Source organism: Perna viridis, chromosome 1 (assembly GCF_037379345.1).
Source record: "Perna viridis isolate PV_CMFRI_1.1 ecotype Kerala chromosome 1, ASM3737934v1, whole genome shotgun sequence".
Taxonomy (NCBI): domain Eukaryota; kingdom Metazoa; phylum Mollusca; class Bivalvia; order Mytilida; family Mytilidae; genus Perna; species Perna viridis.
Genome location: NC_142445.1, coordinates 32,058,249 through 32,083,183, shown reverse-complemented (window position 1 = coordinate 32,083,183; position 24,935 = coordinate 32,058,249). Strand labels below are relative to the sequence as shown.

General features: G+C 34.4%; 1 protein-coding gene and 1 long non-coding RNA gene across 3 annotated transcripts in view; one reads left to right on the top strand and one right to left on the bottom strand.

Moving 5' to 3' along the window:
- LOC148628398 (terminal uridylyltransferase 4-like) overlaps positions 1-15,783 on the top strand; it is a 56,083-nt gene extending 40,300 nt beyond the window's left edge. The window contains exons 25-27 of one of the 2 annotated variants that reach the window (XM_088586770.1): positions 394-528; positions 4,687-4,741; positions 14,341-15,783. In XM_088586770.1, coding sequence (XP_088442896.1) covers positions 394-528; positions 4,687-4,741; positions 14,341-14,429 — 279 coding nt within the window. In that variant the 3' untranslated portion in view covers positions 14,430-15,783. Of the gene's footprint in view, positions 1-393; positions 773-4,686; positions 4,742-14,340 lie in introns of both variants that reach the window. The other variant, XM_088586761.1, reaches the window with a different exon arrangement.
- A 582-nt stretch (positions 15,784-16,365) lies between these two features.
- On the bottom strand, positions 16,366-21,455 carry LOC148628397 (uncharacterized). The gene is made up of 4 exons (XR_015923353.1): positions 21,164-21,455; positions 19,901-20,085; positions 18,606-18,729; positions 16,366-17,241 (listed from the first exon to the last, which is right to left on the bottom strand). It is a non-coding gene; the product is annotated as an uncharacterized LOC148628397 (long non-coding RNA).
- Positions 21,456-24,935: the final 3,480 nt, after the last annotated feature.

Here is a 24,935-nt window from a genome sequence, read left to right as displayed (position 1 = left end):
AGATTGGCAATTAGCTGTAAAAAAGATTTCTAAATATATCTCCCAATCATTAATAATCATTTTAAAATAAAAAAAACAGGATTTTACCTGGTACTATATTTGGGTACAGGCTGAAGTGATGTATACCTTGTTTGTCATTTTGTGTGGTGATCATCATAATTTGCAAAGCGCCATAAATATTGATTGAACCAATCAAAATTTGGGTTTTTATAGTAATATAATAATATCTGTTGGTTAATACAGCAGCATGAATCATGTTATATAGGTGTTATAGGTTGAGATGGCAAAAAGGTACAGTTCCATGTCGCATAAGCAATAGCAGAAAACTTACTTTATTTTTAATAGCTTTGCAATCTTAACAAAGGCAATAACTTAATTCTTTGTTGTACCTAGGGTTTTCAACAACACATGAATCAGATGCATCAAAGACCATATCATCAAGGCTCACCAAATGCTGGTATCAACCGTGCTTTGTTCAACCAGCAGCCAAGACTACCTTCTGGACAATCTCCCCCAACATCTCACCAGGTACCAGTATCACAAATTTACCCAACATATTATGTTGAGCATCAAGGAATTTTGTATCCGTTTTATTATAATCATCAATTACATTATAACTTTTCACCTGAGCACACTGGAATGAGAATAATAACACCAAATACTTTCTTGGGTTCTCAGTCAAGCATCCCTGCTGATGCAGTTGCTCAGCCCAGTATTGATGGTGCAACAGTAACTCAGCACAGAAATGGCACTGACTCAAAAGCTTCTGACAGTAAGTTTACTGGCTAGTAATCAGTAACTGTCATCTGCACATATTGAACATGTATGATATGCACTTTTGAATTAAATTTTAAAAGTAAAGTTTTAATACTACATACGTGTGTGATAGGATTAAGTTTTTATACTATGAATCTGAACATGTTCTAGTATAAGGGTGCTTTTAAATCCATTTATTGTAGACAACAAATATTGAATTGTATAATAGGTTTGCATTCACGCTGAAGAGCAGATGCATAAACTATAGCATTTTTACAAAAAAAGTGATACATTTACAAAAAAAAAAAAAGTCTGATCATTTTTCGTGCAGTTACTTGAGTATTACTCTGTAGATCCGTTACACCTTTCTCATAGACATAACTTTTTAAACCACTTTACAGACTTTATGTGTTGTTACTACGTTTACTTTGTTTTTGTAGGATCTCTTAATACCATATGTACTTGGTTATACATGTAATTGTAAATTATTCCACAATTTTCAACCACAAAATATCTATAATATTTGTAATTTTGATAATTTCTCAAACTTTTATTGAGTTTGATGTGTCATAGTTATCTTATGTACACAACACCTGTAAATTTGCTGGCATCATATATTCTCGATCAGACTTGAAATATTTTAGTGTATTTGACATATAGGAAGAGTTGGTGGACGCGACTCCTTTACTAGAATTTCATGGAAATTACAAATGACTCTCTTGTGTTTGTGTTCATTAGTAAATTTTCTCATTAATATTGTGGACAAACACTCTTTGATCGTGATCCTAGTTTGTGAAAAATTTGCCAAAATTACAGTTTTCAAGAAATAAGATTATTCGTGCAGTGATGTGGTGAAAGTATGAGATGGAAATAGATCATGATAAACAAAAAATAGATGTTTGTTTGTTTGTTTGTTGGGGTTTAATGTCCGAGCAGCAATATTTCAGCTATATTCAGACAATGAACATGAAAGGGATGATAAAATGAACATGAAATGAAAAAAAAAGGATGGGTCACAAGGATAATAGGGTCGACAAATTTTGATTGCCACTGGAAAAAGGGGGATGGGTATGGTCGGGCAATTCAGCCTCCTGTGGCGAAGCGCAAAGGTTCCTACTATCGAATACCACAGCAGGGTTCTTTAACATGCGAGGAACCCGGCATCTTTCCCAACACGGTGCACCACTATGGTTTACGGTCAGGTTTTCCGTATTATAGCCTGACAACCCCAGCATGTAACACGCCAGGGGTACCCCATTCCACCACCTGGGGCACACATCCCAGTTGCTCTGTGGGCAGAGTGCCTACCCCCGGCTAGATTTCTGAGCACTATTTAGTCGCCTTTTACGACAAGCTTAGCGCTACTGCAGGCCTATTCTTTGAACACCCGGACCTGCATGGGGTCAAAAAATAGAAAGTACTGCATTATCATATACAACATATCAAAGAAAGATGCATTTAACATTTTAAAGTCTTTCATATTTAGTTATTTAATATTAGCATGTTAGTTAGTCATTATTAAGATGAATGTAGTTTATATCTCTGCTCTTTTGTTATTACATATATATAAAAGCTTATTTATAGATTGCATAAAATTCATGTAGCCTATAAATTTGTATTACACTTTGTCTTTCTTAAAGAATAATTTTTGCTTTTTATAATTGGTTTCTGTTGCCATGCTAAAGCACAAATATAATCTGTGCCAATGAAATAATACAATTTAATTTTTTTTTTAATCTTAAAGAAAATATGACATACCAGTAATGAATTAACACACATATTACATCAATAGGAGGATGTTAAGTGCTGGTATGGACAAGTTCTTAACAAATGTGAAATCCAGCAGATTTCTCACAGAACTGCAATAATAGATTTTTTATAATACATATATTAATTTCAGAATTTATGGTATGGGAGAAAATATTTGTAATGTAAACTCATGATAACATTGAAGTACTGGTATTTCAGATTGCAAAAATTGTTTAAGATGAAACCAGAGATTGGAAACAATTAGTGTCATTTTACATGATGGGTTATTGAAATTTTTTCCTTGTAAAAATACCAGTATTGATAATTAATTTTGTAATTATAAGTATGTACAATCAGTAATCTTGTGATCCACATACTCCCGTTTAGTTCTGCATATTGTCTTTCATAAAAAAAAATGTTTAATAATAGAATCTACTAATTTTCAATGACTGAAATAATTCTTCACAAAAAGCCATGAAAATGTTTTAGCAAGTGTTTTGGTACTGATAAGGAAGGGAAAGTTTGGTTTTGATTCAGTCAACTGTACAGGTATCCTAATAAAATAGTTTTATTGTTTTACAATTATGAATAAAAGTTTTGTAATAATTTGCTGGAAATCTTTATACTCATCAATTTGAGTTTCCTTCTGACAAAGCCAAAGGCGACTGTACATATAGGTTTTGTCTATCAGTCTGTCATTCTCTATGCTTGTTGCCAGGGCATGTTATATGACCTCTAATATTTTGGCACTGTCAGTGTCCATGTTGTCCATGCTGTTGTCATCTTTAGAGACTTTGTTTTCATGCCATAACTTAAATACAACTTGGAGGTTCATGATACCTAGGTTTCATACCACAAAAGAAAGCATTTTATTTATATGTTGAATGAATTTTTTTTTTTTTATATATATATATAGTGGTATGGCGCTGTCGTCGTTGTCCATGGACCCTTAATTTCCTGCAATAACTGGATTATTAGTTGGTTGATTTTTATAACAAGGTTCCAAACCTCAAAAAAAAATTTGAAATTGTATTTCAACATGCCATTTCATGAAAGGAAGGCTGGGATTGATTTTTGGGGTTGTGATTTGAGCCAAGAAAGAAGGGACCAGAAACAAATATTTTTTCTTTAATTTCTTGACAATAGCTTGTTTTTTTCTGGTCAGATTTTGAAAATTTTATAGATTCCTCATGAAAATCCTTGTCTGCATTCTTCAAGTAGATTTCAGATATCTTATAGTTTTCGAATTGTAAGGGGCCAAATGGGTCATGCCTTAAAAATCTTTTTTATTTTTGGTGCAATTTTGGAGAAAAAAGGAATTATTAGATTCCTCATGAAAATTCCTGCATTATTACTTAGATTTCAGATATTTCTTACAATTTTTGAATTTTAAGGGGCCAAAGGGGCCTTTTTATTTTTTGTGCAGTTAATTTTTTTTTTTAATTAGATTTCATATGAAAAAATATACAAGCTTTGCAAAGTATGCTTACCTAATTAAGCTTATTGTTACCAGTTTTTGAGATAATGAGGTACTAAGTGATTATGAATGCACCCTGAAGCAGACCTTAATACTGATACTGGTAATGAATTTCAAAATATTGTGCAATATTGTGTCTGAATAAGTTGTAGTGTCCGTAATGAACTGCAAGCCCCTATGTTTAGTGTGTCAAAAACTAACATTGTATCCACACTTGTGAACATAGTGAACATAGTTAGCTGTGGTCATATAATGATTCAATAACAGAGCTTTTTATTTAATTTTGGGCCCTGTTTAGAAGTTGAAGAACATTGAGTTAAAAATAGGGACCCAAAAAGGGGCAGGAAACAAGCATTTTCTTGATGTCTTAATTTTAGTAAAAGTGTATGGTACGTTTTGAAATTGAAGCTAAAGGTGCTATTCCACAAAAGGAAGGCTGGGATAGATTTTTGAGAGTGTGAAACTCTTCTCCCATTCTGGTCAAAATCTTATCCTATGTCTGAGTTTCTTGAATTATGCTGTAAAACAAATTATCTCAATCCACACTTGCTCTAACTACTCTGGTTGTTTGCAGTTGCATCAAGCTGCACCACAAGGAATATTTGATTGGAAGAGCATTTAATGTGCAATTTTCTGAGAATTATGTTTTTTGCATTGTTTTGTAGGATGTCTATCCATATTACCTTTGTTCTTTTTCATTACAGAGACCTCAAAGACAGTGGAATCGTGATCAGTCAAGGAGAAACAACTCTTACATAGGTAATTTTTTGTTGTTTTATGCTTCATTTCAATTTGCTACCCCTCACTAAAGACACACCATAATATAATATTAGGCTTGGCCTATGAGGGATGGAGCTACTTCTACTGGAATAACATTTGATTTTGTTGATAATGTACTGCTGTTATTATTTCTTGACCAATAGAAATATGCAGGACTTCCTATAACACATGCACTGTGTCAGCATTAAAAGTTCAAACAATAATGATAAATTAGATTATATATTTATGTGAAAAAATTTAAATTCATAACTCATACAAATAAGATTTTTGACCTGCTTTGACATTTGCCCGTCAAATACCACTCATATTCAAAATCAAAATGACAATAAATTATCAATTATGTGCAATTTTCAATGATTTCTAATGAAAAGTGGAGGTTTGCAGGTAGATTTTTTTACCCAGAAAGATTTGCTAGATCCTTTGACCAACAAAATATTTGGTCAAGAGTAGTCATAGTTAAAATATACTATGAAAAATATGTTGACACATGTAGCCACTGCATGGAAATATGTCATGAATTTAAACTTTTTTTATTGCCAAATTAGCAGCATTTGCACCTCATTTTCATGTTATTCATGCAAGAACTGGAAAAGCATTAGTAGTAAACCATCATACTAATTATAATACACTTCCAAAACAATTTGTATTTCGACTTAAATTTAACAAATTAATGGAGATTTTTTTTTCTTTTGTGACTTTTGCAAGTGATCCAACATTAAAATTTAATTTCCAAAGTTAAGGTGAAATGCAAAATAGTGAAAACATCCAATAATTCATAAATTTATGAAAACAAAAATTGAAATTACATATATGGAAAATTTGGATATGCTGTACACGTTTTAAGGAGTATCTTCTCGTTAGCAACATAAGTATCAAATATACAGGAAGATCACACTCCCAAAATTTAACATTCATAAAGTAAAATGGGATTTTATTACAATAAATACTTACCATCATAAATTCTGAGCAAGTCCATCTTCGCAAGTCAAGCAGGCGGAATCCCCTATCTAAAAATATCATCCAATGGGATGACCTTTTAGTAGCCATCTACCCTTTATTCATCCATCTAATTTTCAAAAGTAAGCAAGGAGCTATACAAAAAATAACAGGCGATGAAGGGGAGGCTGGGACGGACCTTTAATTTAAGATGGTAAGTACTTTTTAATAAAATCCCATTTTACTTTAAAAATGTTAAATTTTATAACAATAAATACGTTACCATCATAAATTCTGAGTAAATTTTAGAATTAATAAAAAAACACAGAATCTAACATAAAGCTGCATCCCCTGAACCAGAAGATGCAGGAGGTAAAACAACTTTTTGTGCCGTTATCATAGGTCCCAATGAAAATAAGCCCTCAGCTTGGGAAGATAATGATCTTAGGTAATGAGAAATGAAGGAATTTTCAGTTCTCCAGAAACCTGCTGATAAAACTCCCTCTAAAGAAGTATTATTAAACAGTGCCCAAGATGTAGAAATAGCTCTAACATCGTGGGCTTTAATGTTCAGACTAGACAGAGATTCTTGACTAGGAGAATTGTAAGCTAACTGAATGGTGTTACAAGTCCAGGTAGATAACGTTTTTGCTGATAAAACATTTTCTTAATAGGAATAAATAGCCTAGTATTAGTCTTAGCTCTAATACTACGGGTTCTTTGTAAATAAATGAGTAAAATTCTGACAGAACAAAGTAGTTGACAAGTAGTATCAATAGGCAATGAAGGTATAACTATTGGTTCTGAACCTCTACTAGGAATCTGATTTTTGGCTAAAAAAACTGGATCAGTTAAAAGAGTGACTGAAGATTTATCTCTATTGAACCGTAGACATGAATCAGAAATAGACAGAGCATGTATTTCACTTCTTCTCCTACCTGAAGCTAATGCCAGTAGAAAACAACATTTATATGACAAAAATTTGATATCTACTTCTTCAGCTGGTTCAAAAGGAAAGGTTTTTTAAGATGATAAAACCAAACTTAAATTCCAGGAAGGAATTAAAACCTTCTGTCTAGGATGTTCAAGAGTAAAATTCTTAACTAAAAGAGAAATATACTCATTACTACCAAATCAGGACCACCAGACAAGTGGATAGTTCTGGAAATAGCAGAACAATAACCTTTAATTGTGGAAGGAGACAATTTCTTATCTTCAAAAAGGTAAATAAGAAATTCCGCTAACTGCTGAACAGTAATTTTGAGTGGATCAATTTCCTTCTCACTACACCAACTACTGAAGATTGTCCACTTAGCATTGTATACGATGTTGGTTGAGTCTCTTGACTGCTCGTTCAGAAAAGCCTCTCTCCTTGAAACTGTCCCTAGAGAAGCCACGCGAGAATATGTAGATTCTCTGGATTGGGATGAAGAATCTTGCCCTTGAACTGGGAAAGAAGATTGTGTCTTACTGGTAGTAAGAGTGGACGAGCACAAGACAGTTGAAGAAGATCAGGATACCAAGCTTCTTGGGCCAAACTGGAGCAATAAGAATGATCTGACATTGCTCAGAAGCAATCTTCTGAAGAACTGCTGACAGAAATCTGAATGGAGGGAATGCATATCCGAAAATTCCTTCCCAAGAAAAACTCATGCCGTCTACAGCATATGCTTCTGGGTCCGGGACAGGAGACATGAACACTTAAGTTTGAAGTTGAGACTTGTTGCAAACAGGTCTACATGAGGAGACCCCAATAAAGAGTTATTACTTGAAATACTGACTGGAGAAGTTCCCATTCTGTATTCACTGGGGCTAGAGTTCTTGATAGAGAGTCTGCTAAGTCATTGAGTTTCCCTGGAACATGACGAACTACTAGCTGAAGCTGAAGTTGATTGCAAAAAAAGAGAATTTCATTTGCAAGAAGAAATAGCTTGAAACAATTAGTTCCCCCTTGGATTTTTGAGTAAGCAACAACCGTCGTATTATCGGATGCAGGAACAGGAGACTTGTTTTGCAGAATATGCTGAAAGAGTAATCAAGGGAACCAAGGTTATAGCGGTAATCAAAAGAATGTAATCCAGGGACAAAGACCAGACATGGAAAACAGACATACACAACAAAGAACATAAGTAACTAAAATCATACATACCAAGTAACAAAAGTAAATGAGCAACTCGGACTCCACTAAAAACTGGGAGCATGGACCAGGTGCACCGGTGGGGTAAGTGTCCTCTGCTTTTCTAGGAACACCCGCAGAGTTGCTCATAAAAAGTCAAGTCTTGGGTAGACAAACGAGGAAAGGAAAACTATGACCCGTTGAATAAATCAGTTTTCATGGTGCTGATGGATACACCATAACAATCCACGAGTTCATGATGACAACCATAAAACTTCTATAGTGATGACTTCAATCTTGTAGCAACATAACCCTGTTCCAGAAGCCTATTTGTTAGAGTTCTAGCGCGATTTAAAAAGTCTGCCTAGTTTCGGCAAGCTCTGGTGTGACGTATGAGTTGTGATATGAACACTCCATATGCAAGAGCTGAAGGGATGTTGCCACAGATGAAAGGACAGTTGACAAATCTGAATGAAAAGTCATCACGTTTGTCGTTTGAAAATGAGAGATTGCCAGAAGAACCGCTTTCATCTCTAAAAAATTGATGTGTTCTTTCAGTAAGTCTGGGCTCCAGATCCCTGATACTGAACAACCTTCCAGATATGCACCCCAACCAAGGTTGGAGGCATTTGTGAAGAGAGTCTGATTGGGAACTGGAAAGGACAGAAGCAGGCTTTTCAAAACATTCTCCTGAACAGTCCACCATAAAAGGTGGGGAGACAATTCCTGAGGAATAATTGGAATTTGATATTCCCAATTCTGAGAAGATGGGAGCCAATGTTGAAGTAGATAAATTGGAGAGGTTGAATGTGTAGTTGACAAAGAGGAACAACATCTGCTAAAGAGTTCAAGAGACCTAGTAGCTGAGAAAATTGTCGAGCAGAAACTGTTTCCTGAGAAAGAAACTGATGAATTTTCAAGCTGAGGTTCTGAAATTTTTCCTGAGGAGGTAGAACTAGTCCTAGATGAGTCAGGTAATGTTCTCCCAGAAAAGTAAAGTCCTGAGAAGGAATCAGATTTGACTTATTCCAAGAAATTATGAACCCCAGGGAAAGAAACAGTTTGATGATTAGATCTGTGTTTACTGGAAGCTTGTCCTGAAAAAGGTCTTTCCACAGGGAATCGTCTAGATAAGAATGAATCTGAATGGCCTGAGAGTGAAGATGAGCTATGGCAGTCTGCATAACCTTGGTGAAAACTAGAGGTGCAATAGATAGGCCGAACGGTAATGCTCTGAATTGTTAAACCTTGTTGTTCCAGACAAAATGAAGAAATTTTCGGGTAGGAGGACATATTGGAATATGGAAATAAGCATCTGTCAAATCCAGGGAAGTGGTCCACATACCTGGAAGTATCGAAGCTCTGATAGAACGATTGGTTTCCATCTTGAAATGGGGAACAACCAGATAAAGGAGAATAGAAACCTGGATCTATTGATGATACAGGAACTCTTTGTTAAAAGACGATCTATCTCTGCTGACAGAAGAGATATTTTTTGCAGATGAGTCGTGTTGGACAGTGGAATAGGAACTGGGGAAAGAGGTGGTAGTTCCTTGAATTTTAGAGTTAATCCCTTCCCCCCGAATTACTGACAATACCCAACAATCTGAGGTAATATCTTCCCATTTTGACAGAAAATGAGTTAACCTCCCCCTACTGGGATTTGAGAAAGAGGAGTTTTGTAAAAACCTCTGGATGATTGAGTTTTGTCAGTACGTTCGGGAGGGCAACTTCCGAGGTGGAAGGATTAGACCTCTTACCGCCTTTAAAATTACCTGTAACCGTTTTCTTAGAACTACCTTTCATACTGCCCTCAATGAAAACCTTCCTTCTCTTTTCTGTGGAAGGAAAGGAAGAACCACCAGTAGAAGAACCACCTCTTACAATTATTTTCCCGAGAGAGAAACGTTCATCTTTATTGGTGCAAGAGTATGACTAAGCTGTTTTTGAATCTCGTCAAGAGGACGACCAAAAAGTTTGTCGTCCAATGTAGATTTCAACAAAGAATCTTTCAGGCTGTCTGAAACTATAGCTTTATCCAGAATCTCAGATCTTTTGGATAAGGTAAAATTTGCCAAACTTCCCATATGTAAGAGCTGAGAAGAGCCTAGAGCTTTATCAACCTGAAGTAAAAATGGTTTTACTTCAGGAGGAAGAGCAGTATCTTTCAGTTAGGGGGCTACAGCAGACAAATAATGTTATGTTGTACCTAGTACACGAGAAGCATTTCTAAGAAGATTCTCAGTTTTAGACCAGACAGACTGAGAAAGACGCAGTCCATCCACAGGCTTGGAATTAATTAAAGAAGAAGCTTTATCACAAGAAGGAACCAACTTACCCAAAGTAGAATTGAAAATATCATAATCCCTAGATCGGAAATGATCATTAAAGGAAGTTATACTAAAACCACTTACCTTGGAAAAATGAGACTCATTGGCTATGATACCTTCATTAATAATTTGAAGAGAAGTGGACATGTGATTGGATTCTGGGAAACTAGTATGAGACTTAGGTAGGTCATTAGACATACCACAAGAAACTACAAAAGTTGAAACGAGTCTCTTAGGTTTGGGAGGTGACTGAAATGGCACTTTATTGAAGTCTCTCATAATAGAGTAAACTGAATCTTTAAGATCCTTCAGAGTCAGGGGCGTAGCTAGGCCTGTTTTAGTTGTACGCAAAATTACAGTGAGGGGTCTTGGGGGGGGGGGGTCACTCAAGGCCCCCAGTGAGTCTGGCAAGGCAAAGCCCTGAGGGAAACTCCTGAATTTTAACGATTTTGGAGCCAGTTTTTCAGAGCCTATGCTACGTTCATGGTACGCATATGTGATAAATAACCTTTATTTCATCTTTAAAATGTGTGTTTTTATTTTTGTTACTTTTTCCAAAAGTACCTACTGCGTATTTGCATATAGGCAGCTACGCCCCTGAGAGTAGGAGTATCCTCACTTTCAGCAACCTTGTGGGAATTGGTAGGAGACCGATCAATAACAGAAGGAGCAGCATTACAAACAGAAACATACTGAGGAACCTGATCCCTAATTTCACCTTCTTCACCAGAGGAAAAATTACCTTCCTGACTACCTTGGGCCACTGAGAAGCGTTCCTCATCACCACTATCCTCATGTTCACTTTTAGAGCTGTGAACTGTAGGAAGTGGTCATAGAGAAGCTAGGTGTGGGTTGGTTGGTATTTTTCTCCAAAGCTGTGAGGCAATTGGAGAAAGCATCAAACTCAGAAGATATGGATTGACAAAAGTCATCTAGGTTACAGACCACCAATTCAACCAATGAGCATTTGGAACGTACGCAAAAATAGTCCTACGCAGAAATTACCCCTGTTCCTCATAGTGCTGTGAAAAAAGTTCTCATCTTATTTAAAAAATGTAAACAGTTTCTGAAAGGAAAAACATTTCTGTACATTTTATAGGTGCATTTTGCTTCTTGTGATGTGAAGCCTAATCTCCATAATGATTTTTAAATATACCCCTATCTTGTGAAAACACTGGGATTTCCCATGCTATTTATAGACACTTCACTTCCGGTGACCAGTACTGCACTGCAAGTCTGCTAACCCCACATGCCATTCTGAGGATTGTGAGCTGACATATGTAGAATCATGCTGATATATAGTCCTCTGCAGGTTAAAGTTAAGGTAAAGTCCAGAGAAGCCATTGAATATTGTGAAATTAGCATAGAAGCCTATGGAAAGTGGAATTAGTGGTTTTTAGCTTTAAGCTTAAGCCATGGCAAAATGAAAAGTTTCTTGAAATAGCTTTAAACTACTTGAAGATCTTGTTAACTTTGCCATGAGAGGAATACACTACAAAAATCCTTCAAAATATGCATTTTTTTAAGTTATAGGTCCAAATTATGGAAAATTGGTCTTTTTGGCTGATTTTTATGTCCTATCTTGTAAAAAGTGTAGAAAATTTAGTAAAAATATCAAATATTAAACTTTGAGGGCTATATTTACCTAAATATAGTGGTAATAAGCACTTGAAATCAAGTTTTGTGTAGATTTGAGCAAAAATTAGGTTAGAAATGAGGAAAAACTCACTTTCATTACTGCGGTTAAGGCCATATCAGCATTCCCCTATGGCAACATGGAAAATCCATTATTGAGTACTTTTTTTGCTTTAGGTGCCCTTTACTGGTCATGTTTTAATGTGAAAACACTGTATTTACAAATTTAAAGCCAAATATATCACCTTTTGTGAAAATTTAAAGATTTAGGATTTTTGACATGTGATCAAGAAAAAGGGGGAGGCATGTCAGAAATAAATTTTTAAAAATAGACCAATTTCTCAGAAAATGATTACTTTTAAAACTATTTCTTCATTAATATTGTTAAAAAACAAGTTGTGATTGATATTTTTTATTTGAAAAGTCAGAAAAAGTTCTTTGCAAATATTTAATGCATTTAAGTATTGTAGAATATTGTCACTTTTTTGCTCGCACAACTTGGTTACCCTATATTTAAAAATCAAATATTTAAAAAAAGTGCTTGTCACATTTCACTGAAACTTTGCAAATGCATTCAGTATGTGTGTAGGAAGATACCTGTATAGTTATTTATTTTTTCTAAGACAAAAAGTGACCCTTTAGGTTACAGACCACCAATTCAACCAATGAGCATTTGGAACGTACGCAAAAATAGTCCTACGCAGAAATTACCCCTGTTCCTCATAGTGCTGTGAAAAAAGTTCTCATCTTATTTAAAAAATGTAAACAGTTTCTGAAAGGAAAAACATTTCTGTACATTTTATAGGTGCATTTTGCTTCTTGTGATGTGAAGCCTAATCTCCATAATGATTTTTAAATATACCCCTATCTTGTGAAAACACTGGGATTTCCCATGCTATTTATAGACACTTCACTTCCGGTGACCAGTACTGCACTGCAAGTCTGCTAACCCCACATGCCATTCTGAGGATTGTGAGCTGACATATGTAGAATCATGCTGATTATATAGTCCTCTGCAGGTTAAAGTTAAGGTAAAGTCCAGAGAAGCCATTGAATATTGTGAAATTAGCATAGAAGCCTATGGAAAGTGGAATTAGTGGTTTTTAACCTCTAAAACACTCTTAAACCCATCTAATGAGGGGGAGAGTAACCTGGTTGGACTGCCACCTAACAGAAGAGGTAGGTGCAGTTGCAGGTGTAGTAACACCACTAGAAGGCACTGCTACAGAAGGAGCAGAGGTTGACAAACTAAGAGTGTGAAACTTTGAGGACCAATAGGTCCGAAGTTGTTACCACAAGGCCAGAAACCTGGAAAAACCTGGATAAGGGTATGTCTGAGGCCAGGGATGTCTTGACCAAGACATGGGGTTATTAGCCGAGGATGGCAAAGTAACACCACAGTAAGACACTGGAGGCCTTGAACCAGGTAAATTTAGACCCATAGAAACACCAGGGGTACAGGAAACTGAACCTGTGGTGTCTACTGGCCTAGATACTTATAGTAGGGATTACTCTATTACTATCCATAGAACCTACAACTGGGGTCTGTGGAATAGTAGTGTTAGTCACCAAAGTTAAAACGTCAGTTGATTGACTAGAAACATTTGGAGTAACCACCTAATATTACAAAATTTCAATATCATTCACAATATAATTTACCACATGTGTCTTCTTGCGCAGGCGGAAATTAAATAGATGAATAAAGGGTAGATGGCTACTATAAGGTCATCCCATTGGAAGATATTTTAGATAGGGGATTCCACGTGCTTGACTTGTGCAGATAGACTTGCTCAGAATTTATGATGGTTACGTATTTATTGTAATAAAAAATATTTCATACAAGATGTACTTAAGTGTCAGTCCCTGTAAGAATCAGACAGTGGGTGAAACATGGTATAAAAAATCCATCATTTTGATGGTGTAATTTGACTATTTGCACCATAAGAATCAAGAAAAACAGACAAGATTTTCCATATCATGCTGAACCATTGAGAGACAATTTCGCTGAAATGCACTGAAAATGAACATTTCAAGGGCAGATAACTCAGTCAAAAATCTCATTTCCCTAAGATTCTATTGAAAAATTTCTACACAAAGCCATTGATGCTGAGATCAAATAATGGCCATTTCAAATAGACAGAGTATCCTTGAGTGATATTACATAGTCAGATCAGTGGGGTTTTGACAATGCCTGTTTCTGATTTTCCCATTTTGCCTGACTCTTACAAACACTTACACTTAATAACAAAATTATCAAAATAGGAAGCCAAATCCATCACTGAGAGGTTCTACCATGTGCAAGACAAGGAATGAAGCCTCAGTGTTTCAACTATTTTGAAAATTGTTATACTGTAAACTTTGATAAATATGATAATAAAATCTGGTATACTTTGGGGTCAGACATGTCTTGACTACTGGGTTGGTGAATACCCTTGGGGACCTTAGGTCTACCAGCAGTGGCATCAACCCAGTGGTTGTCAAATACAGAAATACCAATCACATATTTTGTTAAGTTACAAAGCTACAAAAAATTATATCTGTACCAACATTTTTATTTTCAGATAACACTCCAAGTGGAATTGTTCAGAAGTTACCCAAGGAATCACTACTTGGACAAGCTGAAAAATACTACTATGGCAAAAGACATTGACATTTGATAAGTCATTAAGTTATTCAGTAACATGCTGACAATTACCATCTGTAGACTGAAAACTTTATAACATGAATTATATAGTAATGTGTAAATTAATGCAGTTTATGCTCAAAATACTTCTTTTGACCTTGATTTCTTGATTATTGTTGTCATATCATCAAGATTAGGTGTTTCATGACCAATTTATGTCAGGTGATCTGTTGTTTTACCTGTCTGGCAGTCTTCACTAGCCTGTCAGTTTGTTTCTTTCATTTAACTTTATATTGTTCTGTCCATGCAACATATAGGAACTATGCACACTGTACTCCAGTGTGCAGTTGTATATGTGTATATTAGCTTAGGGTAAAAGGTTTGTACAAATCTTCCTACAGACTTTATTATTATCAATTTATTATTACCCCCCCCCACACTTGAACAGCAGTAGGTATATAGTCATCATAGTGTCCATTCGGCAGTCTGTTGGTCTGTCACATTCTAAACCGCAACTTCTCTGAAACTGCTGAATGGAATTTGATGAAACTGGCAGTCTTTGTAACATGATGCCATGGTGCACCTCCTGTTTTGTTTTTCCACCTGAATGACTGTTAGTTTCCTGATGCAAAATATGGATTTTGTCATTTGTAGACCAAGGTTGGGACCCTCATTTAATCTGCAACTCCTTTAAAACCACAGAATGGAATTTGATGAAACTAGCAGAGATTCTTTATTACATGCCATCATGCATCCTCTTATCTGTTTTTACATCTGAATGCTGATATTACTTATCCTATATGGTGCCTGGGGAGGGAAGCAGAGGATATCACCAAGTGAGCTTTGCTCACAAAGCGCAGAGTTTTAGGGAAATAGATCAGTTACATTCATGTTGGATTTTTTTTTACTTACTTATGCATTTAAGATGTGTATGTGCTCTTGTTATTGATAATGCATAATGACTATCTTGATATGTATAGGATATTTTTTTTTCCTAACATTTCTGTGTTATTTTATTTTTATTTTTCAAAATTTTATTAGTAAAGACATTTTGTCTTAAATCTGCTTTAAGGCACAACATTAATGTTACATGTTATCAAACTGATAACATTCCTTAAAACTTAAGACATGTATGTGAATTGTTTTAGATATTTTCATTGCTGTTCTGTACATTTTACCCTAAGCAATATACTTGTACTTGTATACCATATTGAAAGAAAGTAATAGGGGTTTGAAAATGTTGAATGAGGCTTTGAAAGGGAACAGTTTTCTAGTTTTTATTTCTTTTGTTGTTACCAGTAATTGATTTTATGATCTATATGCTGTGATTTATTTGAAATTAATCTTAGCATAAGTCATTAATAAAAGCAAAAGGCATTTATACAGCTTTTGTTCTGCTTTATTTCTAAATAAAGGGAATTATTTCTTTTTTATGATTTGCTAACACCCCTGTGGCATTTAGTTTAGTTTTCTGTTCAGCATGTGACATTGTATGTTGAGGATACTTCTCCTATATATATTATGCTGTTGCATGGCATATAGACTGATGATCTGAATAATTTTTATATGACTGCAAACAAAATTTGATCATGTAATGGTATCACCATGTCATTGATAGCATCTGTTAACTTTAATTTATTTACAAAAAACTTGAAATTTTAACACATTATTCCTAGGGACATGGCAGAGCCCTATAGTTTCTGGATGTTTTTACCCCACTCCTAAGTTGGAAAATAAGTGTTATCATTGGTTTGTACCTACCACTTGCAATAGCTATGTCTATGAGAAGTCTTTTAATTAGCAACCTTGCTAAAAATATCAGAGGATAATAGCACTGATAATACTAGGTTTATGTTTGGGCAATATAAATGCAAAATCCTCTGTGACTACTTATTATACATGGAGAACCTCTCCTTATAAGGTTCAAATAAAAGGGATATGTTAAAAAAAAAAACAAAATCAGTACAGATCCATTGTCATCTTTCATGATTGTTTAAAAGAAAATGTCTACAATTTTGAAATTCCCAACTACAATTTTTTTTTATTTGAAATCGTTATTATGTTTTATAATCAGCTGAAAGTTGGTACACATTTACAATGTGATTTGATGATTAAGCTGGAATCAAAGATTTTAAAATGTTTCTCGAATTTTGTTAATTTACATTTTATTTTTTTGTTTTCAAAAATTACAAAATATGTAACCCAAAGTGTGAAGTCTGATATTTTTTCATGTATTTCTTTTTAACATATGAACACCATAATGATAATGTCAGTGCCGTATATTCATGAACACACAAAAATTCTGTTTATGAGACTTTGCATCATATCATATCCATCCTTTGCTGGTACGGTAAACGCTAAGGACGGTACGTAATGAAAACTATCTCAAACCTTTATACAGAATCTTAAAGTAAAGTTTGTGCTGAATTGCATCAGAAAAAAAGTTTAAATTCGGAAAGGAATGTAAGAAATTGTCAATCATAAGGGACATACGTCTGTAGCAGGGCATCTGCAACTTACTCCCACTTTCTGCTACTCTACTTCTACCGACCTATTGGTCTCAGTATTGTATAGATTTATTTCTCCATTGGCTCCAATGCTAACGATGCATGTTTCAAAAAAAAAATTAAAAATTGAAAAGTTGATTCAATCAAACTTTCATGCATTTAGCATGTTTCAGGAAATGTTCAAATTTGATTAACTTAAAAACCCTAAGCCAGTCCTCGGAGATCGGAAAATCGTCAAACCTTGAAGTCAAACGCACATGTTTGGTGATGTCGTTGTGCTGCAGTACTTCTTCCCATCAACTTGATATCCTTCTTATTTCCTGTCTTTGTATCTGTAAATAAAAATCAAACATTTTATCTATTTGGATATATCTTTAAATATGGCCAAAATTCAAGTTCAAAATTACATGCAGTTGTTTAATAAAAATAAGAGCTCAAGAATATCAATACAAGACTGGTACCTATTCACATTCAGCGAGCCAGTACATAGAATTAATCATATCTGGCTGATCTACATTACCCTTACATGCACAGCAGCAGCGAATTCAAAGTAATCAACTTTTAGATACATATATAACAGCAGATAGTTACCCTCTTTATCAGACACTACTTTAAAGGGAATCTTAAAGGTACACATTTATCATACTATAAAAAATCCAACACAAAAATAACAAAGTAAGAGAATATTAATACAAAAAGTTGAGACTTTTTGTCACCTGTTACACCTTGCTTTATATTCATTGTAGGTACTACACCACTTGACTTGATGCACCATTTGTAGCCGTAGTCTTATAATAAAGTGATGTGTCATAATTTTTGTTTTAGGCCATCAAATCAAATTTCTCTTTGACGATTTGGGTTTTTTAACGACCTTGAATACTAATACAGGTCTCTCACGGTCGATGTTTGTAGATAAGTAGAATCAACTGGTGTTGGTGGCAGAGCCCAGCCTTCGGAATACCCGACTGCAAAGAACTTGGTCAGAGAATGTCCTACAAGCGACTGCTGATGTGTAGACGCTCTGGCCTACTCCCAGTGCTGGGTCTGGGAGCCTTTACCCACTCTATCTGTTTTAGAATTATGACTGTGGGCTACCTTACTACTTATCACTTCAATACATCATAAAAGGCAAAGTGCAATTAAATTTAAAATATAACAAATTACTTCAAACACTTCAAGGAACAATTACTGGAGTAATTTTGGAGTAACATTTGATTTAGTTGGAGTTCAACAAAAACATTCTTTTATTGTGGTAGCAAATGTTGTTTTCCGAATAGATAGAAAAGGCCAAAGGGGGTGATAAATTAACAAAAGTAACCAATGTATAACTACAGAACAAATATAGTCCCTAATGTCAATGAACTTTTTCCTTTAACCATCTCTGTGCCACTTTTTTCATACTACGTTCAGTGCCACAGGCCACTTTTGAGCCACTTTTTTTATTTGATGTTTTAGTATATATTGTGACATAACGTCATTGTTAGAGCTTCCTTGTAAACGAAAATCGTGCCAAATAAGAAATAGAATATGTATCTGGATTATTGATATAGTTTAATTATAATGAATAATGATTGCTTGAATTATTGGAATCGATAGGTGTGCCAACTTGATAAACAATAGGTGCAAGCCCCATAAAATATTTTTCTGAATCCCAAAAATTATTTTCAAGCTAACATATTGTTCATGCTACACATACATGTACCAGCACTTGAGAATCATTAACTTTGTGTCATGCTTAAATAGTGTCCCAGCACAGAAATGGTCTGTTTTACTTTTGCTGAATTCTCACTTCATCTAGTGAAACTCATAAGTGATAACCACTGAAAAGAAATCAAGGGAAAAAAATCACAAGTGTCTGATATAAGCAAAATGTTACAATGTAAATTCATGAAAATATACATGTATTTTAACCATATGATATGATGAAACCTCCTATTGTGGGGAAATATTGTTACATGTACATATAATTTTGTGCAAATCAGGCAAAAATAAAGGTTGGGTGGTTAAAACAGTACCAGGTTTTTACTGGTTTTTAAACCACCTGGTCAACATTCCCAAAGTGATTGAAAATTTGCAAACAATATTTCTGTCATTATTCACAGTTTTTGTCCTACATTAAAAAATGTTAATATAGTATATATCTACTATATTTCAGTGTTCTTAGGTTTTATTCTTTTAATATCTCTATCAGCTGTATTAATTAAAAAAATAAACATTTCTTTCTCTAAAATAATTCAAATTTATCTAAAATAACATAACAAAAATGTACAGTGTATTTCATGAGCACATCTTTGCTTCAATAACTATTAATAACAGGTAACATACATGTAAGTAAGAGTAGAACAGGTAACATACATGTAAGTAAGAGTAGAACAGGTTACTTTTCATCTGTCATTGTTAAAACAACATCCCCTCATAATAAGATAGATCATAAAAATTTGTTTGAAGTGATGAGTTCAAAACAATAAATTATAGTCATTTCATTTACCAGTCAAAAACCTTCTAAATATAGAAAATGGAAAGCTTGCTAAGGATATTGCTTTAGGGCTCCTTCCATGTATGATTTTAGCTACTTGCTGAGTTATAATAATGTTTTGAGCCCCATTTCAAAATCTCTGGATCAAACCCTGAATGTTGATTTATCTATGAGCAATTAATGTCACATTGTAAAGTAGAAAACAAATTAGATACATGTATTACTATATTATAAAAATCATAATTTAATGTATGAAACCTTTAATCTTTAATCTTACTGTACTACATATGCCAATAACCATAGTTAGAGTACATGCACATGTATTTTGTTAGTTTTCAGTGTAAATTTCTTGTTCACAGACATACAAATATAAACTGCAAATTTTGCTTAGAAATATGACTACACTGTTCTACACTAGCAATAAAAACAGTATACCTATCACCAGTTTTGAAAATTTTAAATATCTGTGTACATACGAAGTATATGAATAAATAATGTATACCTTCAACACTTACCTTGTACATTGTACATGTAAGAATGTCCATGAAAATCAGATCTTAGAAAAGGTCTACTTTTGGTAGTCTTGATATACACATTTTCAATGCACTTTCATGGACACAGAATTTCAAACATAACTGAGTCTTTCTTGTGTCATGAAAATCCTGTTTCTTACTTTATGATCTGCATTCTAATAAATGTACTAAAAAAGAACCATATTGATAATCAGTTATGACTTACATGGATATAATACACATGTATATTGTATTATTATTTCTCTAAATTCCACACTGAATAGTACATGCCAAAATCTGTCTCACATGCAGTATCAACAGGAGACTCCTATATCAACTCAAGGGCCACTGGCCCGCAGGGTGATATAGGTCGAGGGTTGATTTTTGCATGTCATGTTCATTTTTTTATATTTTATCTATACAAAATGTACTTCAATTGTGTTCTGTACAAGGTATGATATATGATTTGCAATATATGTCTAGGGGTGTGATACATGGTATGCCATATATGTTTGTGGGTGTGATATACAGGGTACTTGAAATGGGTTTAGGGGTGATATACAGTATGCGATATAGGTCTAGGGGTGTGATATACAGAAGGCAATATAGATCTAGGGATGTGATATAGAATGCAATATAGATCTAGGGGTGTGATATAGAATGCAATATAGGTCTAGGGGTGTGATATACGGTATGCAATATAGGTCTAGGGGTGCGAAATACAGTATGAGATATGTCTAGGGGTGTGATATACAGTATGTGATACAGGTATGATAATGGGTATGCGATAAATGGTCTATGGTCGGTAAGGAAGTTTGGATTTTAGGAACATGTACAAGTGTATGTGTAATGTCATGGCCCATGTGTCCACTCGCATCCCAATAACATTACTTTATTTCACAGGATACTCCTCCTTTTTGATTGTTCAAGATTACCTGTTGAATGTGGTGAATATGCCACATGACCTTTCATCCTTACCGTTGAAACAGAGACATTGTTTATGCCTAGGTTTTGAAATCATAATAATTTAACAATTATGTTTATTTTCTATTTTAAATACTTCATTGCTACATGTATGTACAAGTGTGTTTACCATTTTATTTTATTTATGTACATGTACATGTAGTAATTAACAAATATGTACACAATGCTTGCATTTTATGAACAGAAGTTAAATTACTGGGATCAAATTAATCACGCATGAAATTTTCCGATAAAAAGGAGGGATGTCAATCCCATGCACCTCTCCTGGATCACTATACTTACTACACAAAACGTGTACATTGCAGCTCCGAAAATCCGTCATTAGACGCTCCCGACATCTTCATTAAAAGAGAGAAATAAATTGGCAAATCTCGATTGAGCTTTCCTCCCTACAAGTGCGAATGTTCGGGTCAATTAGATAAAATAGTCCAGCTCTCTGCGTCAAAATTTAAATAGTTAATATCATAAAATCATTGAAACCTTGCGGTTCTACACATATTAAATAGCATTAATATTGTTATACGCCCATGTCGTGCGTAAAGTAAACACTACATATTTTACATGGCGTATGATCGGCGGCGGAGCGATATCTTAATGCTAACTTTGCAAGGAGAATAACTCACGGAGTGTTATTTTGGTAGTTATATGTTGAAATGTCTATCCTGGTTACCTAATTTGGTTGCCGACGATCTCTAAGTCAAGTTCAGTCTCTAAATAGACTTCCTTGACTAAAATTAAAGAGCGATCAGAATTATTTAATGAGAGCGGATTAAAGACACAAACCATTTTCTTCTCTAGAGGCGCCTGCGTTTTATTTTGAGTTAGAAATAGTTTCTGTATATAGTAGATGCGGCGTTCTAATAAATACAACGCACTTTAATATATTAATTGCTCGGAATAAATTTTAAGTAGAAAACAAATCTATAGTTGATTTTTTTTTTGCGTAAATTACTTATTCCAAATATTGTGAAATTTTCAAATATGTAAATCCCATAAGAAGCTGCTTAAAGAGTAATCAATGGAACCAAGGTTATAGCGGTAATCAAAAGAATGTAATACAGGGACAAAGACCAGACATGGAAAACAGACATACACAACAAAGAACATAAAGTAACTAAAATCATACATACAAAGTAACAAAAGTAAATGAGCAACTCGAACTCCACTACTAACTGGGAGCATGGACCAGGTGCACCGGTGGGGTAAGCGTCCTCAGCTTTTCTAGAAACACCCGCCGAGTTGCTCATAAAAAGTCAAGTACGGGGTAGACAAACGACGAAAGGTGAACTATGACCCGTTGAATAAATCAGTTTTCATGGTGCTGATGGATACATCATAACGATCCACGAGTTCATGATGACGACCATAAAACTTCTATAGTGATGACTTCAATCTTGTAGCAACATAACCCTGTTCCAGAAGCCTATTTGTTAGAGTTCTAGCGCGATACAAAAAGTCTGCGTAGTTTCGGCAAGCTCTGGCATAACGTATGAGTTGTGATATGAACACTCCATACGCAGGAGCCGAAGGGATGTTGCCACAGATGAAAGGAAAGTTTACAATTCTGAATGAAAAGTCATCTCGTTTGTCGTAAAGTTTGGTCAATAGTTTTCCCTACCATCGATTTCTAATTGTAGGTCAAGATATGAGGCTGACTTCACAGTGTCTGTAGTATCCTTTATCTCAAATTCTTTTGGGTAGATGCGATGTATCAGATCCCCGAAATTAGGATTGTTTAAAGATAATACGTCATTAATATGGCGGAAACTGAGATTGAAGGGATCTAGCCAAACGATATTCTTTCTTTCTGATCAAATCAGCTATAAAGTCAGCCTCATAAGAGTGAAGAGATAGGTCAGCAAGTAAAGGAGCACAATTTGTTCCCATTGGAATGCCGACCGTTTGTTGAAAAACACGTCCACCACACTGGACAAATATGTTGTCGATTAAAAATTCCAGCATTTTGTAAACATCTTCCTCTGTATATTTGGAAGATGATTTGGAATTATTTCTTACAAAGTATGAGGAATCTCTACCAAGAACTATATATTTGTATCTAGGTGTACCATCTTTTTTTTTTTGGAAAAACAACGATGTATAATGTTTTTAAGTCGGGATTTTAACTGAGTATGGGGAATAGAAGTATACAGTGTTGAAAAATCATAGCTTTTAATGCTATTATATTCAGATAATAGTCTTAAAACACGGTCATGCAATTCTACAAGGGATATTATTAATAACCGAAAAAAGAGCAAAAAGAGCTTCACCGGGCGCAGTATAATATGACCGCAACACATTGAACTTATTTATTTATTTTTGTCCTGTTTCTTCAGCGAAGTTCTCATGTCCAAAATAGCCCACATATACTGGTGTGAGAACTTGGAACCATGGTTGTAGAGGTTCCGCAACGGGAACATCATACTTCGTCTTAATTCGTCGCTGCTGTCAACCTCGGTCTCCAAATCATTATCCCCTCCATTGCTGTTTGTATCGGACAAATCGTCCCCTTCAGAATCATTTATAGTAACTTCAGAAACTTTATTCAAGAAAAAACTCAGGCGCTTGATAAGCGCTACAGGAGCGAAAATGAAATAATGAATTCACACAAATTTACAATACAATAAAGTACATGATTGATTAGTATGATATATATCAGATTAGAAGTCCTATAGTATTTTAGTCAAGGAAGCGAAATGAGTACAACACGCCGATTACAAAAAAAAATAAAAAAAGTATAAAAAAAAAAATTAAACTACTTTTTAATTTATCAATTACTTATCCATCAGTCATGTGACCTAGAGGGGTATGATGGGCGGTACCACACCTTTTATGGATGAATTAATTAATGAGCTTTATTACCGTACGTTATACAGGTACATGCGTACGTACCACAGAAAGAAGTGTATAACAGTGAAATTAACGGAATTCATGAAATTTAATATTATGATGTGCATTGTATATATATATATATATATATATATATATATATATATATATATATATATATGGGTTTAAATAAAAAAGGATAATATTCTCGAAAATTTATTTGTGTAACATTTTGTCTGTGTTTTGGAACAAACAGTGTATTCATGAAAATTACCTGGATGTGGACAATATCTTTTCAACCTTTCGCAAAAAGATAGAAAGGTGAGTCAAAACTTTAATGTTACAATACTTCAACATACCGTAGAACTTATGTGGGGTAGGATTCGTTCTGTAATAGGGGGGTATATACTCATTTCGTATTTCAGTGACTGAGTTGTTTGAGCAATGAGCAATGTAATGGAGTTCATTTCCAATATCAGAGCCACAGAGTGTACATATTCGTTCATTTTCTGGAATTCTATTCCATCTCCCTGTCTCAATAGGGATTTTTAAATTACAAGTTCTTGCCTTACATATATATAATCTACTTGCTTCTTTAAGACGTAGAAGGTATGGCTCAAAACAAAATTCAGTCTTGAAATTGGAATAATATTTCCCTCTCGAGGAATTATCACTATCAGAGAACCACTTCTGAATAAACTGGTCTTGAAGACGCTGTTTTACAATATCTTTTAAAGCATTCAATGTATAAAAGTTTACACTATCCCATATCTCACTCATACCAATATTGTCAAAAATAGATTTTACGAAGCTAATCCACTTCAAAGAGCGATTACCGTTTGCGTATAAACTATATAGTCAACTTGTCATTTACGCTTGGTGCCCGTTTGCTGACGTCATTGCCCAAGAACATTTCCATGACAACATTCAATCACAATTTTCATTTGATTTTCATCACTTTCATTCGGCATTTTCCTTGTATATGCTCAGGCAAAATTGTATTCAGAATGTAGATTTTTTTTTTAATTAGCTTATATATATATACATTTGATTGTTACAGTAGTTTGTAAGAATTCTGACATTTTCATATTCATTTATAAAATGAAATCAGTCGTTGTAGATAAGTAAAACATGCTTTTAGTACTGGCAAAATGTTTTGAAATTTGTTCACGATCATATTTACGAACTTGACTTTTCTTTGCCTCCTTTTTCACGATCACAAAAGTGC